The following is a 16,802-nucleotide window of genomic DNA, read 5'->3' as shown; positions in this document are numbered from 1 at the left end:
CTGATGGTATGATCTTTTCTACTGAGCTATTTTTTGTCATACTGAGGTCTTGTTTTCCACCCGTGTCAGTCTTAGTGTCATCACTCCACACTGCATTAAGCTAACGTTTGGCTGCATTAACCCTAGCTGCAGGGCAGATTAATGATACATTACTATAAAGGAGTGTGGGAAACCGGATTAGGAAGTAGAAAACTTGTGATTCTTGTGGTTTGTCTGTGTGTTTAAGGAGAGCTAGCTAAGTAGTAAGATTCTGATTCAATTGTTTTGCGTTAATCGTGCCTTTATTTTATTTTAGATGTCCTCTGTAGTTCATTTTTAGAAGGTACACCTTGTACAAAAATGTCCTAGATGTCGATCGTTTTTACATGTGCTTTTCAATGTCTTCCAGTTTGATCTATGTCTTGCTGTAGCTGTATTTAGCTCCCTTAATCCCTACTTAGGTCTCTTTTTTTTTTTTTTTCTTTTAATCACACCTCTTGCTCTCTCTGTATACGAGGGCTTTGCAGATGTGGCACATCTAGCAACCACAGCGGCTGCCATCACAGAGGATCGCTTGGAAAAAATGTCATTGCACTGATAAGCAGATGCTACATCTATCAATTTGAAAACTAGATCAGTTCGATAAAGTTGTAATTGCATTGTATAAACACCTAGAATGATGTTTTTAGCTACTGTGACACAGTCAACTGTCTTGTCTAGAGGTCAGCAGCTGACAGAGAGAATGAGATATACAGATACAAACAGCACAGTAAACACAGACTTTTCTTTGGCTCTCATCCTTCTGATCCTTGTCTCTACAATAATGTAAAAGTGTAACATTAGCTTTTTAAAAATCAGTCAAAAGCTACCTGTAGGTCACAATATTTATAGCCTCTATGCAATATCTCAGGAACCCATTACATTTGGAATAAACTTCTACATAAGGGAGCTGTATACTGCAAGATGATTGGCTCAGTACATCCAACTAGTAAACATCCAAATACAACAGTTTAAGCAAGTAATAAACAGCACACATATGCATTAACCTATCACTTTAACAAAGCTCAGTCACATGGTGACTAGCTGTTCATGGTCACTGCTGACCTCCAGTATGGCCGCCACAGGGTGCATTATGCCACTTGAAAGTCCACAACTCTCTTTACTTTCTCTTTCACTCTTTCTATCTATCTCAGATCTCTCCTTCCTTTTCCTGCTAGGGATGCTTGTTGTAGTGGATGCCTGTCTGTCCATGTCCTTTCGTCCGTCCGTCCGTCCGTCTGTCTGTCTGTCTGTCTTGTCTCTGTCTGTCTGTAGTGTTGTGATTGCTGGGACAGATGCACTGATGCCTGTGATTCGATGCTTTATCTCCACTAGCTCCAGTGTAGGTTGGAGGGGCTTAAAGATGATCGCAGGAGGACCTTCAGCTCTCGAGTAACTATCCCGCCCCCACCCCTCCCCTTTTGCCCTTCCCTCACCCTCTTCCGAGGAACGCGCAAAACAAACGCCCCACCTCTGTGTCGCCCCCTCTCCCTCCTCGCTTGCCTAGCTATCTCTCACTCACTCTCTCTCTTTTTCTGGATGTCTCTCTAACTGTCTGTTCCCACTGGTCTCTCTCTCTCTCGTCTTCGCCACTCTTTGTCTCACTGTTTCTCTGTCTGGTCTGTTAGGACTCTTCCTGTCTCTGTCTCCAACTCTGTCTCTTGTTGTTCACTTTCTCTGTCCATCTCTCTTTTTCTACGTCCATCTGTCCGACTGTCTCTGTTTCTGTCTCTCTGGTTAACATGCTCTGCTTTCAGTAGCTATGTCTGGTGTGCTGGATGTTTGTCAAGTAGACGCCATCAGGCCGCTGTAGTGGTCTTTATTGTTTTTGTCCTTTTCTTCCTGTTTTCTGCTATGTCTCGGCTCTGTAGTTTAACGAAGTCTGTTTAGTCCGTGCTTCCTGTTTTTGTTTGTTTCTGTTCTTTTCCGGGCTGTGGGACCACGTCGTGCTGATTCTCGTCCTTCCACCCCCTGTCTCTCTATCTGTCTACCTACCTGTATTTTTCTATCTTTTTGCCTCTCCATCCCTCCTTTCCACCCATCCTGCCCCACCACCCATCTTCCACCCTTTCACCTTGGCTGTTTGGTGCCCAGTGGTGTCACAGTGTCAGCCTAGTTATGACAGCAGTGAGGGAGGGGAGGAGAGAGAAAGGGGTGGGTGGGTAGAGAGACCCTCACCTTCACCTTGGGTGTTTTGGTTCTCCATACACCAGACACTGCCCATACCCAACAAGTCACAAACATTATTTAGATGTAGCAGTTGAAACAAAGAAAGGTACGATGGCTAGAGAAAGACGGGGTGGACAGATGATGACTGACAGACCACTAGGAAATAGAGTTATGTTAATAGTAGAGTTATGTCAGTCGATATATCTCAATATAAAGGTGAATAGGCAGCCAGGTTAGCAAGCATGCAACAAAAAGAGCAGATAGATACACAGCAAAAATATGAAAATCTACAGCTGAGAGAGAACTAATTCCAAATATAATAACTTTCCTAAGTTATTAAAGACTGTTAACATTTCAAATCAGAATTGATTTTAATTCAATCTGTGTACATTTACTCCACCCAGTTTATTCAACTGGGTCTATATTTGTGTAGATTTGTCAATGATAATGAACCTTTTTACCTGTGCTAAAGCTGTAGCCTGATAAACTGCAGCCTGCATTTCTGCTTTATGTATTTTACCACTCCCAATGGCTGAGCTTCCCAAAAGCATGTTCATGCTGTCAAAACATGATTTAAAAAGTTATATATGTGAAAAGCGACCACTTGTTTAGCCTCTTTCTTTCTTTCTTTTTTAATTTATTTTTTTGTTGCTTTTGTTTGTCACATATCATCAAATGCATCTTGTTGCACCCGTACCCCAACAGTACAGTGCAGTCTGAACAGGACAAGGCCAAAAACTGCACCAAATTCTGTGTTGCCATTTAGTATCTAGGTATGATGCTGATAAACAAAAGAGAAATAAATTCTGGAAAAACAAAAGCTACATTTATTTCCTATATGCTACTATAGAGAGAAATCCATTAGCCACCAATTTGTGAAGTGGTGTCCTAACTCTAAAACACTAGTAGTGTGGATTAGTATGTGATATGGAACTGGGACATAGCCACTTCCAACATGTGTCCCAGCTCCAGGAATTAGACATGTTAAAAACGTGGTCATTATTTTTAAAAAATAACATGGCATTATCACTTTTTATCTCTATTTATTTTTGTGTGTGTGTGTTTTAAATATTACTGGCACCGCTTTCATTTTTGTTCTCATTCACCATGATCAACAGGAGGTCTCAATATGGTTTTGGGAAACTCAGCCAGGTTTTTAACCCACTCGTCTCTCCTCCCCACCTTACCACAGATTACAAGTAGTAGCGCTCTAGTGCAGCTACCATGCAGCATCAGCGAATTTCAGTGAAACCTTGTCGTCCTGCACCACATCTGAACAGCCACTATCTATACGCAACACTACATTTCCACTACATTTGATGTTACACTTTAGCACACTTAATACATCTGTTATGACTATGTGGTACAGTATTGTCATTCTGTATGTTGTTGCCTTTGTCCATATATTTAAGTGCTTTAGTCTAATAGTAGTGTGACCTGTCAGTGCATTTATCAGTGTGAATATCACCTGTGCTATGATGATGTACTGTAGTGTGTATTAGAAGTAATAATAATGGTAATGCAGGAGATGCAGTCATCTCCCAACAGCAGGATAAAGTGCACAGCGTAGTGTGACACATGCCAATGCTCCTGACTGTTGTATAAACAGCTTCTCATCTCAAGCATGTCAAAAGAGCAGCTTGGTTCATCTCAAATTACCGCTCCCTCTGCTCTCTCTCTCTTTCTCTTTGCCCTCCGTCTTTTGCTCCCAATCGTTTCCTCCATCTCTAGGTGCAGTCACGATGCAGCAGCAAAGAAAATATCCTAAGATCAAGTGAGTACCAACTTTCCAATTGAAAAGCACTGTATCATATCTGTATGTCACCAAGTGGGCTCTCTCCAATGAGCATGTGATATGACAAGGCGTGTGTGTGTGTGTGTGTGATGTTTTGCCAGAGGTTGTTAAGCTTCATGTTAAGCATCAGAATATGCTGTAGAAGCATAAGTGTATGTTTAAAAGAGAGAAATTGGGTCAAGGGAAATCAAGGCACAGCGCCTATTCTTTGTTCTGTGGCAGAGAGGCAGAGGGAGAGTGAGGCACAGAGCAATAGAGAGAGAGAGAGCAGATTACACATTAGTTCCACCTTCTTTTGTTCCTTTTACCTTTGGAATTATTAGCGCTGTATTATTAGACTAATATGGCTGCTATCGAGCACTTCTATCATCCAGTTGTGTTCCACTGCAGCTGCAAACAAACAGGATTATTTGTTGCCAGTCCCTCCTCAGATGTTTGAATTGTGTTATTGAACACGTACAAAGTATGTGCATGCACTAAAAAATGCATCATGTTAATCTAGTTGTCTTGATATTAGTGTGACAACACATCAGATTACATGTGTTTATCTGTATAATTGGATGTTTTGTGTGGGTGTATCTCCTGTCCTGGGTTTGTGAATTAGATTTTTACATCTACAGTGCAGTCAGATGATTGGATTTCTTAGGTTAGGTGTTTTTTTGTGGCTCTCGGGCTAAAATAAAATTCTCAAAATTCAGTTTTGTCCCTGGAGATAGATGAGTGGTTCAGTCTTCTGCCTTTGGAGTCACAGAGATGCCTCCACTGTTTCAGGTTTGGATCCCAGTGGAGTTCGGTCTCCTCTTCTTTTTAAACTGTCAAAATAAAGGATTGAAATACTAAAACGTGTGAGTGGCCCACCCAAACACCTAGGAGAAAAGATCTGGTTTAGGTTTAGGAATATGTAAAATTACAGGTTTTCGTGTACTGGTTTTCCTCTTTTCGTCAAATTGTTGTTGTTTAAATCCAGTTTAAACTCTATAACATACAATAAAAAATTTATAGCAGTCAGCTTTTGAACATTTTGGCCAGTTGACATCAGGGGACTGGCATATCTGCAGATAAGTAACAACATATATGTTTGATTTTGTGGCAACAATTTCTTGACGGTGCAATAATGTCACATGTCTTTTCAGGTCACAGTGCAGTGGACATCACCAAGGTGGCCCGAAGGCACCGCATGTCCCCCTTCCCCCTCACCTCTATGGACAAGGCCTTCATCACTGTGCTGGAGATGACCGCTGTCCTGGGCACTGAGATCATCAACTACAGAGGTGAGGGCAGCTATTCGGGTCCCTTTAAACATTCAAGTTAACTGAGTATTACCTGAGCATGCAGTAGAAGCCTAAAGAAAGATGGCCTGCAGACAAATCCTCCTCACACCCACATAAAAGTTGCACATTTGTTCATGTAAATCCACAACATGTCCACTTTACCTTTTCATTACGTCTGTTGACATCAGCCCCTGAGCATGGTGTGACACCCCAGTGAATCAGCAGCCTCTGTCTGCAGGACACAGAGTCAGTGCCACAAACAATCAGATTTACACACACACACATGTTCTCACACACATACACATGTATTTTCTTATCATATGCCCTGGTCTGACCACTCTGACCACTGTGTAGTGTGCATTCATGCACGTAGCACACAAATCTTTCAAAACTGTAATAGAACGTGGCACCAAACATTTATTATTTATTATTACTTTCTACATTTATTGCTCCCTAGACAAATACAATGTTCGATCACAAGGTCTTTTCAGGTCTCTTTGTGTTTTTTTTTCTTGATGAGCATTTTTGGTGCAGAGGGAGTTGTGCATACCATTTCTTTGGACTGTTCTTCATTTTTCTTCCTACTCTGACACATGTATGCATGTGACTGGAGCTTTATTCTTTTGGCACTAGATCACTTGTGTTTCTCGTGTGTTTCTTTGACACAGTACTGTACTGTACAGTATTTAACAAAAGCAAAAGCTGTCACCGATACCAACAAACATGTCACAACTAGCTAACAGGGCCACTTATTGATGTGATGCTGTTAAATGTTCTGTTTTTCCTTATTTATTTATTTATTTCAGTGTCTCATGGTCATTGTTGATTTAAAAGATGACAGATAATTAGGAAAGAGAAAGAAAGGGATGTGCTCAATATTTATGAATTGTTCCTGTAAAGCTGCTATAATCAATACACTTACAGCTTTTCAGAACACTTTGGGATCTTAAACTCATTTTCTGAGCCTACAAATACATATATACAGACATTACAGTAGTTTAGCACAGTCCTTGCGGCAGAGTGGCCCCAGCACCAGTAGAGGGTGACACAGAGCCAGGGGAAAACACACACAAGGTAGTGACATAGTATTGAAGACTGGGAGCTAAATCAATGATGGGAGGAGATGGAAGCAACTCTTACATTTTCCCAGAAGTAACGTAACGTCACGTGTTTCATGTTCTTAGAAAGGGGATTGAGCTGCAGAGTTTGCAGCAACACAGCTGGAAGGAGCACATAAGGCTAAAGAAGAGAGGAAGAAGGGATTTAGATGATGAAATATTTAGACAGACAACAGCTGGAGTAGCTCCCTTGCTAGATTAAGATGGGTCTGCGTGGGTGCGTGTGTGTGTGTGTGCATGTGTGCTCATTATGTCATAGTGTGTTAATGTGTATATCATGTTTTGTTTTGTTTTTTTCTGAGAGTCTGGAATGATAAGGATCTACTATATCGCTCTTATCATGATGATGTAGCAAACATATTAATCTGAAGTGAAAGTCAGTATTTCCTTACTGCTATATTTTAGAGAAAGATTATTATTATCCCAGAATAGTAAGTACAGAACTAAGTATGATTACAAGACTAGTAAGAATGAGTAAATGCTAATGCTAAATATCTAAAATATGCACTCAGTTTAGAGAAAATATTGTAGGGTAGCTATTATCCCCTTGAAATGTATTAAATTATATCTCTCTTTACACAGTACGTATGTACATACGTACATACACATGTATGTATGGCATGATGGTGGAGAAAAAACATGCACAGAAATGTTGTGATTATTATGTCACCTGTGCCTTAATCATCATCACATAATCTTTATAAAACCTGGACATTCTGCAAGTGATGTTATGCAAAGCATCTGCTCAAACACACTCTTTGCTTCTGCATCAAGAGATCACCTCTGTTCTATTTTTATTCACAACTCAGCTTCAGCACATCGTTTTCACAAGCTCGGAAGGACTATCAGTTGTGGAAATAGACCAGAATATCTCAGATGAAACGCTGTTGACTTAAAAGAAACGATATTAGGACTGGACAAAAGCACATGTGTCTTCTTTGCATTGAAGATGCACACAGCAGCTTGTTATGACCGTCATCTAGTAAGCAGATGTGTGTATGCATGTGTGTTGGTGTCCTTCTGTGTGCATGCATCCTTATTTTCCCTCAGCTTATAGCTCAGCTTGATATCAAAGCTTAGATCTTCATATTAACACCCACATAACATAGCATAAAGCTCAGAGAAATATGCTATATATAGCCACACATCAGCTTATGGTATTTTAGTGCCTGGATTTTTCTCTTCCACCCACTCCCTGTCTTTCATTTCTTCCTTCACTTTCTCTGAGTTATTGTCTCCCCTCTTCCTGCATGAGTGTTTCCTGGGCGTATTTAATTTGTCAGCCTTGTAGACATGATTAAAAAGTTTAGAAGCAGAGGCTTGTGAGACTCCACGTGCTTTAAATGAATCAGTACACCTGAAATAGAAAAGGAAAGTGCGCGTGTGCTTGTGCTGGTCAGATGGTGAGTCATGCAGAGGGATGCTGGTGTGTGGTGTCACAGTCAGTACACTTTAAAGCACACATGCAATTCTGCGGCGCATATGTCTCTCTGTGTCTTCATCCACATCAGGTGCACTGTCTCTCTGCCTCTGTCTCTGTTTCTCTCTCCAGCTGTCGTTCTCTCCCTCTGCCACCCTTTTCCCAACGTCTTCTCTCGTCCTCTTACCAATGCTCTTCCTCCTCTCCTACAGATGGGATGGGTCGAGTCCTGGCTCAGGACGTTTATGCCAAAGACAACCTGCCACCCTTCCCTGCTTCTGTCAAGGATGGTTATGCTGTTAGAGGTAAGATGGCAGGTTATATAAAATTAAATATATCTTTCTGCCTGTCTGTCTCAATTTAATTCAATATTTTTTTGGCTTTAAAATCAAACGTATGTACTGTAGATAAGATGTTAACAATGTTAAAGTCATTAGTTCAACTTTTAAAAAGGAGAAGTGGTGTCTGGAACAGAACGCTCCAAATTAACCATAAAATGTGGAAAGGATGTTGAATTTTACATTAGCAATTTCAAAAAGGGGGTCAACACAGACCCCTTTTAAAGGTGTCCCTATTGTTTAACATTGTCACCTGGGAACCCTTTTTTGGACAATAGGGGACACTTTGTACAAAGTTGCAGCAGCCTTGCCCCTTTTTCATCAAGAAAGTGTTCAGTAGACCCAATTAAAAAGTTTAAGTACGGAAACTTGTAGTGACTAACACGCCACAAATTGAAAAATGAGTTACACTTTCTGTGTGATGTTGATTGCTTTGATTGGATAGTGGCACAGATGATACACAGATGTTGTCCAATAGCTTCTTCTGACATTACTAAAGTTTTTACTAGTTATGACAAGTTTTAATAGTGCAAGTCACTTTTGTAGATATTTGACAGTAGCTGATATCATTAAAAAGATTTTTTAAACAATGTATCCATAGTGTCAATGGTATAATAGCTTAGGAAGTAGTAAAGCATATGCTAGATTCAGCTGAGGTACTAACCAGGCCAGTGTGTCTTTCTTGCTACTCAAATGACCTAACTGTCCCAGTTAGACACGAGCAGGTCACTGGGGTAGTGTAGAACTGCCTCAGGAACAATAAAAGGGGTTCTTTTGCTATGGCAAACTTGTAGGAAGAGTGAGGCACTGCTCTGTGGGACGTGGTGGATCTCTGCTCTATATCTGCCAGGTGGCCAGAGATACAGTTGCAGCTTTGAGTTTACTTTTGTCCAGAGAAATGTGCTTTCATACTTATGTCTGTACTACCTCCTTAGAGGCATTTTCTAGGTGACATCCAGGCAATGTTGGTTGACTTCTTCTGGCCAGTAATTCAGTGTCTTGGAGAGCACTAAGGGCCCTCTTACCCTGGACAGTAGGGTGGCAGCTTGTTGGCTCCAGGCAGCTCAAAAAGCCTTGTATGTAACATCTGCTGTTGGCTCTTGCTGATGGAGTAGGAGGAGAACGCCACAGGTCTCTCTGGATTTCATGCATCTGTCCTGGGGGCCTGGCTAAGGCTGAGCCATACATGTGCAGATTTTATTGCCTAGACTCTATTTTGGAAGAAGCCAATAACCTATTGCTATCTTCAGAAATGGTGTAGATCATTTACCAAGCTTTTTTGATGTCACAGAGGGTTAGAACTTGTTTTAAAACCCGAATGAACTTACTTTGGTTAGAATCTTTCTGTGATCTGAGCATGATGTGGTTTGGACAGGCAGGAGGTAAAACTAAATGCATTTGTGTCAGGAACGCAAAGGTGGTGAAGGAGACACCTCTAAAGAGACAGGTGAAGGGAAAAATCTGTTAAAAGCCGTTTCAGTGCTGCCTGGATCTGGTGATTGATAATGGTGAAAATCATATTGAGGAACACCAGATTCTTTTTTATAACTTGCAGAGAATTGTTCAAGCATGATTACAAATTAAAGCATGATATCAAAGTCATAATGTTCTTTACTCAACAAGAACATTTTTCAATGTCTAAGGTATTTTAAAATGCGTCTCTTTCTGAAGTGTTTAATTAAAGAATATCAAACAGCAAGGCTTCTCTATTGTTCTTACTCTTCTTGTTTATTCTGTAGCCCACTTCCACTCCAAAACACACACTTATATAGTTTTTAGCTGCACATATATGTAATGTTACTATATCTTTCTTTTATTTTTTTTAGCGGCTGACGGCCCAGGCGACCGCTTCATCATCGGAGAGTCTCAAGCTGGAGAGCAGGTCTGCGCCCATGTTAACTCTTAGCCACATATGCTTTCTCCAAGTCAAAACAGATACTGTACAAATACTTTCTAACACGGAATTACTCTCACGCAAACACTGATGGCTGTCTTCAGAAATGGTGTATAAGAAAATAAAATAAAATAAAGAACTTCACTTTTGTCCTTCACACATCAGTGTTTTCCCTTAGCAGGTGACAAAAAGCCCTTCATCTGAATGCAGGACTAGAAAGTCACAGTGCTGTCAAACCATAAAACTGATTAGACCTCTGAGACAAGAGTAGGATACAGAGATTTAGTGACTCCTGCAACATCTCATCTTGAACAAAATGAGCTTGCTTGCAAACGTGACTGCCATGCATAGCATACTCAATACTAGACGTTCAGTGCAATTTTACCTCGTCTGCCAGTGTTTTGGCTCAAAGCTGTGTTCAGTTTGGGAGATGCCTTTTGGGAGGATTAGTATTGTGTCAAGGCAACTTACTTCTCAGGTTGCCTTGAGAAGTAAATTTTTGACTTTAGGTCATCAACTGAAATAAATAAAATATCTTTTTGGATTAATTCAAGGTGTGTCATGGGCTTTCCTTCTTGGATATTTTCTGTTGTGTATTTGTGCACAGCCCACCCACACAGTGATGCCTGGCCAGGTGATGAGGGTGACGACGGGTGCCCCTATACCATGTGGGGCTGACGCCGTAGTCCAGGTGGAAGACACCGAGCTCCTCCGCGAGTCTGAAGACGTAAGTCCTGTCCTCTAACCTTTGACCCAACATACAAGCACCAGCACAAACAGAATTCACACAGTCGTGACCAGAAAGGTTTGACTCAAATGCAAATATTCTATGCAGTCACTAGGGCCTGATGGGAAACTGAATCTGTTTACTGTGATGGATCTGACAGCTGGTTTGTTATTCAGGGTACAGAGGAGCTGGAGGTACGAATCCTAGTACAGGCTCGTCCCGGGCAGGACATCAGGTTGGTGTTTTATTGAAATAATAATATGATATATATATATATATATATATATATATATATATATATATATATATATATATATATATATATATATATATATATAAAATACTATAACTGTTTATGCTGAAATGAAATGAATACTTACAAATAGTTGGCAGTTGGGGGTCAAAGGAAAGTTAATATTGTAAATACACATCCCTGTTCCATCAAGCACACTCTACCTCTACTACATTTTTTCTTTCCAACTATAGGCCCATCGGTCATGACATCAAGCGTGGGGAGTGTGTGCTGGCAAAGGGCACCCATATGGGCCCCTCTGAAATTGGTCTCCTGGCCACTGTTGGAGTCACAGAGGTGGAGGTCCAGAAATTCCCTGTGGTGGCTGTAATGTCCACAGGAAATGAGGTGAGCAGTTCATTAATAAACTGTCAGGTTAGGTTAGGTAATTATCCCTTTATGCTTTCATTTGACTACACCATCACATTTTTATCAGAAACGTTCAGTCTCAGCTGCAAAAGGTACCATAGTACCTTGTTCATATTCATGCACAATCAAATTGTTTGCTTTGACTGTCGACACCAGAACAACATTTAGAAGTGGATGTGCATTCATCTGTTACATGTGTTCTTTCAGCTGTGGAGAATGTGTTTATCTGTGACCAGGTGGTTTCTTTTAAACACTGGAATCACAATTGTGCATTTCCTGTGGCATTGATGCATGGTTTATGCTTCATGAGGTGGGAAACAGGTATCTTTAAAGCACATATCAGCCATGAGCCACCTACTCCACCCACCTACCCTTAAGCAAGTCTGATTAAATAAAAGACTAGATATACTTTCTCTGTCTGCAGCTATGTTAAATTGACCCAATTGATTTTGGATGTATTGTTTTATTAATTCTGCATTTTTTTTACTCTGATACCAATATGTAAATAAAACTGAAATATCAAAAGTGAGCTGCTGTTTACAACAGAGAATAAACATTGAGTATACTTATTCTAACAAGCTCACTATAAAGTGTCACTAAATGTTTGATGTAATTAATTTTATGACTAATGTTTAATGCTGATCTGATTTATATGTACAATGACTTAAAAAGTGTGGTTATTCAATTTAATCTTAATGTTATATTTCTCTCATGTATTGTGGAAGCTGCTCAACCCAGAAGATGACCTCCATCCTGGGAAAATCAGGGACAGCAATCGCTCCACTCTGTTAGCCACTATCCAGGAGCACGGCTACCCCACCATCAATCTGGGCATTGTTGGAGACAAGTAGGCATTCATATTTATTATCCAACATGAATTCTTTCAGCCATAAACACTGCTATACTTTTCATACTTCCAATAATTTATCATCCAATTATCCTTCCTCGCACACGAGCATGCTATTTTTCTCTCTGCCTATTATTTCCACATCTGCGTGCGTTTGCTTGTGCCCCTCAGCCCCGATGACCTTCTCAATGCTCTGAATGAAGGCATCAGCCGTGCTGATGTCATCATCACCTCAGGAGGAGTGTCCATGGGAGAGAAGGTATGCAACCAGGGAGAAGAAATAAGCGGATGCAGTTCAGTTAATCACTGTGTTTCACTGACACCTTGTGGTAGTGAGTGGAGTAACAGTGTTTTATATTTTATTAGCATGTGTATCTTAAATCTAATTTGGTTTGTGTTGTCTTTTTCAGGACTACCTTAAGCAGGTGCTGGATATTGATCTTCATGCTCAGATTCACTTTGGTCGTGTTTTCATGAAACCAGGGTAGGAAAACTTTATATGTCACTCTGTGTGACACTGAGGAATTGTTACAGTATTTAATATAATAGCTGAAATAAAATTTTGGTTTTTGTTTTTGTTTTTTCAGTCTCCCAACAACATTTGCCACCTTGGACATAGACGGTGCTCGCAAATTAATCTTTGCCCTCCCAGGTAGTGTGTGAAGTTGAGAGAAAGAGTGATTCACTCAGTGGTTTTGAAGAGATGTTACTCATATATTTTTCTCTCCCTGCTCTCTTCTCTCGGTGCGTCCATCTGTCCTAGGAAACCCTGTGTCCGCTGTTGTCACCTGTAATCTTTTTGTCATCCCTGCACTGAGGAAGATGCAGGGCATTTTGGACCCTAGGCCCACTATCATCAAAGCGAGGGTAGGACACACAGGACGATCGGGACATCCTGACTCTCCAAGACACACAAGAAGTCAAAGCTCACATTTAATTCATTAGATGCAATAAAAAGAAGAAGAGGGAAAAGTATATAGATGTTCTTTATACAATACTTGTAGCATAAACTTTATTGTGAGACCGAAGAACTTCAGCTTGTTGCCTTCATAAGGGTCATGAGTCCATTCTGCAGTTGAAGTTTGAAAGAATCTATCTTATTGTGGCCTTTCACATCTGTCTTATATTGCCACTGTGAAACTATGGTGATGTAGATGATTTTATATCCTTTGTCCAGTTGTCTTGTGATGTGAAGTTGGACCCTCGCCCTGAGTATCACCGCTGCATTCTGACATGGCATCACCAGGAGCCTCTGCCGTGGGCACAGAGCACAGGTAGAAAAAAGTGTCAGCACAACCAAACAGTACTGTGTCTTTTTACTCCCTGTAAAGCAAAGAGTCCTATAAATAAATAAAATTTAGCTAAATAAGATCATATTGAGAGATACAGTTTATCTGTAGAACATTAAAATACACAAAATAAACACATTCACTGAAGTACAATTGATTCAAATACACCTCACATTTACTTTTACATTTACTACACATGCTCATCTCAGATGATCTAAACCATTTGTCTCAGGATGATCTAACCATTTTGTGCCCCTCCTCTCTGCTGCAGGGAACCAGGTGAACAGCAGGTTGATGAGCATGCGCAGTGCTAACGGGCTTCTGATGCTACCTCCGAAAACAGAGCAATACGTGGAGCTGCACAAGGGCGAGGTGGTTGACGTCATGGTCATCGGCCGGCTATGATGTCATCACAGAGGGACGGCGAGTTGGCGTCATATAGCGAGGGTTAGAATGGATGGTTCACGGTGCATGTCCACATATCATTGACTATTCTGTAATATGCAACGGCACAGCTAGTTTTTATTGATTTGGATAACGTTGAGGTATAGTCAACATCTTGATCACAACCTAGAGACATATGAAAAAAAAATAATTTAAAAAGATTCTAGTATTTCAAACAAAGAAAATATAACTTTTAATGAAAACATCTAATTATAAAAAGAGATTTATTCTGTAATATATTATTATGATTATTCTTATTATTATTATCATTATTCTTATTATTATCATTATTATATTAAGGCAACTTTGTTCCTTTCATTGCAATTGCTTTGTGTGTTCAATGCTAGACCTTATCTATAGCAGTAGCATTTTAATAGACAGCTGTAGGTGCCTGCCAGGACAAAAAAAAAAAAAGAAAATTATTATTTTCTCATTTTTAGTGGAAAAAAATAATCAGTTTTTTTGAAAATGAAGAAAACATTGAGGAAGACTCCAGATTTCCCATGGTGCTCAGCTAAGAGGAAGAGGAAGGCACATCAAGGCCACTTCCTCTTTTGAGCGCCCATCAAGGTGACACTTCTGTTTTTCTCTCATTAGTATGCATCATAATGGCTTCACAAAGAGCTTTGCTTGTTGTTTATCTTGTGAGTCTTGTTTATGTGCGCAGTGCCAAATGCCTGGGCAGGGGAGAGGTGATGTTGGGAGGGGGAGGTGCGGGGGACACACCCCAGACTGCCCAGACCCTGAAGCTTCCTTATATTCACAGTGACCCGGTGTAAACTCTGCTCCAGAGCTGAACCTGGGAAAAATAATCTTTTATTTGATCAACTATTTAAGAGGAAAAAAAGACAGAAAAGAAACAGCTTTCTTTAAGTGCTGACAGCCTTTTTAACCAACTTCACAAAAAATGTACAGAAAAAATAAGACCCATATTGTACAGATATATGTGACCAGCACTCCTAAGGAAATTATTAAGCAATGAGGAGACATTGAACAACGCTGTACTATAACATTTTCTGTAATGATATGAAACTGATGAAAGAGACTAAGATAATAAAAATCCTTAATGATTATGTAAAAAAACAGTTCTTGTTGGGTTTCCTTTTTTAATAAAATATATCTAAAGAAAAAAACAGTGATTTTTGTTCTTTGATACTAAATGTTTTTCCTCGTGGCAGCATGAAGATTAAAGGAGTGAATGCACTTTGAATGAAAGAGTACTCTCCCCGTCAGTTTTGTCTGTTTCTCATTCAAAAGTGGGGTCATCTTCTTAGCTTGTATATGTTTTTGTCTGGTTTCCTTTTACCACTACCTTTTTGTTCAATCTGGGATCACTTTTCCTCTTGCAGCCACTTACAGGGAGTTCTGCTTTGGCCCCGTGAATCATAAACTACTTCTTACTATTAGAAACTGTGATCACAGAAAGATCCAACTACTGGAAAATTGTCTTGTACTTATTATTTACAATTCATGGCAAAACATTTTCACAGACAGCTTGGTCTTTTGTTTCAATGAGGTGATGCACTGGTGCAACAATCCCCCTTTCTGGAAAGGGTATTGGCTTTGGTGAAGACGTTTCTGAGGCATCATGAAATTCGACCATTTCTGTTCTGCTCTGTAAGGTGAAAGGATAGAAGGATAGAAAATATACTAAATACATCTATGTGGACGTGTATGAAATGTGTGGAATGTAAGCAGCAGATTGTAGGAAATAATATCAAATTTGTCATAATCTTACGGAAAGTTAAGTATATTTTTATTTACTACTTGCTAACAGCTTGATATACACAAGCAACACATTGTGTCTAATTGTTGTAAATGTTGTACATATTTTAAGGTATTATAACCTGCTATAACTGTTTATTTGTAGTTATTTCTGCTTTGTTTAATGGGGGGTAGGCCATTTGCTGCCATTCAAAGACAGAAGCCAAGGTTGTCTGTATGACCTCTGAATCATTATAGGTCTGCAGGGTCATCCAGCTCTGCTTATGAGCCACACATCAGGAATGTTAACATGTAGAGGGAATTTAGCTAATTTAGAACGGGTGTCATACAACACTGGTTCATCTTTCCAGCAAATACACTGAATTATTTTTTAACTGGCTGGAGGCATGGATGGATTCCATTACAATGGGCCCCTGGGCATTGATATAGCAAAATATAGAGGGCACCACCCCTCATCCTATAGGAGCAAGAGCCACATGCTCAAAGAGGTACAAATTGTTCATGGTTGTGTGTAATTGGCTGTTTGTCCTTGTTTTGTGACGCAGCAGTCTCCTGACCTCTTGGGCATGTGAACCTGCCCTTGGCTGGACGTCACCAGCAGCTCTCTGAATAGGACGACTCAGGATGAGTCATTTAGGTTTTGGAGCTGTGAGAATGAAGTTAAGCAAAAACAGTACCGTTGTAGCATTTATGGATCATTTACGTCAGTCATTGTAGGACTTAAACAAGCCAAGAAATAAAAAGTTAATTGAATGTTTATTTAAAGCTGTGTGCCCTAACATACATGGATTTGTAAAGGTCAATCTCACCTGTTTCTTCTGCTGACTTTTGCACAACATATGATTTTACGGTACATTCAACTAGCGTTACCTGCTGACAGGATTTGTATGTTTTAACAAAGGTAGTGAAATAAGGATGCACCATAGAGCTATACCAGCAGTTTTTGTTCCACGTTAAAGCTCTGTAATAACAGAGAGATCTTTTTTCGCTAAATATAAAAAGAGTGTACAGTACATCTTTCCTGCTTTTAAAATAAATAACATCACTCAAGTGTAGTAGTAAAGTCAACTTTTGTAGTATTTTAAC

At 39.9% G+C, this 16,802-nt stretch overlaps 1 protein-coding gene across 5 annotated transcripts in view; it reads left to right on the top strand.

Annotated features, from left to right (window-relative positions):
- The window catches only part of gphnb (gephyrin b), a 63,909-nt gene extending 48,863 nt beyond the window's left edge, over positions 1-15,046 (top strand). For 2 of the 5 annotated variants that reach the window (XM_026340782.1, XM_026340780.1), the window contains exons 11-25: positions 1,354-1,410; positions 3,919-3,961; positions 5,116-5,253; positions 8,004-8,096; positions 9,956-10,011; positions 10,631-10,750; positions 10,927-10,985; positions 11,237-11,390; positions 12,137-12,258; positions 12,430-12,517; positions 12,669-12,742; positions 12,846-12,913; positions 13,022-13,125; positions 13,436-13,532; positions 13,819-15,046. In XM_026340782.1, the coding sequence (XP_026196567.1) occupies positions 1,354-1,410; positions 3,919-3,961; positions 5,116-5,253; positions 8,004-8,096; positions 9,956-10,011; positions 10,631-10,750; positions 10,927-10,985; positions 11,237-11,390; positions 12,137-12,258; positions 12,430-12,517; positions 12,669-12,742; positions 12,846-12,913; positions 13,022-13,125; positions 13,436-13,532; positions 13,819-13,952 (1,407 nt within the window). In that variant the 3' untranslated portion in view covers positions 13,953-15,046. The remainder of the gene's footprint in view (positions 1-1,353; positions 1,411-3,918; positions 3,962-5,115; positions 5,254-8,003; positions 8,097-9,955; positions 10,012-10,630; positions 10,751-10,926; positions 10,986-11,236; positions 11,391-12,136; positions 12,259-12,429; positions 12,518-12,668; positions 12,743-12,845; positions 12,914-13,021; positions 13,126-13,435; positions 13,533-13,818) is intronic. The other 3 variants (XM_026340778.1, XM_026340781.1, XM_026340779.1) reach the window with 3 other exon arrangements.
- The last annotated feature ends 1,756 nt before the right edge of the window (positions 15,047-16,802 follow it).

The sequence above is a fragment of the Anabas testudineus genome, chromosome 24 (assembly GCF_900324465.2).
Source record: "Anabas testudineus chromosome 24, fAnaTes1.2, whole genome shotgun sequence".
NCBI lineage: Eukaryota > Metazoa > Chordata > Actinopteri > Anabantiformes > Anabantidae > Anabas > Anabas testudineus.
The sequence above is the reverse complement of the archived record's forward strand: the minus strand, read 5'-3'. Positions and strand labels throughout refer to the sequence as shown.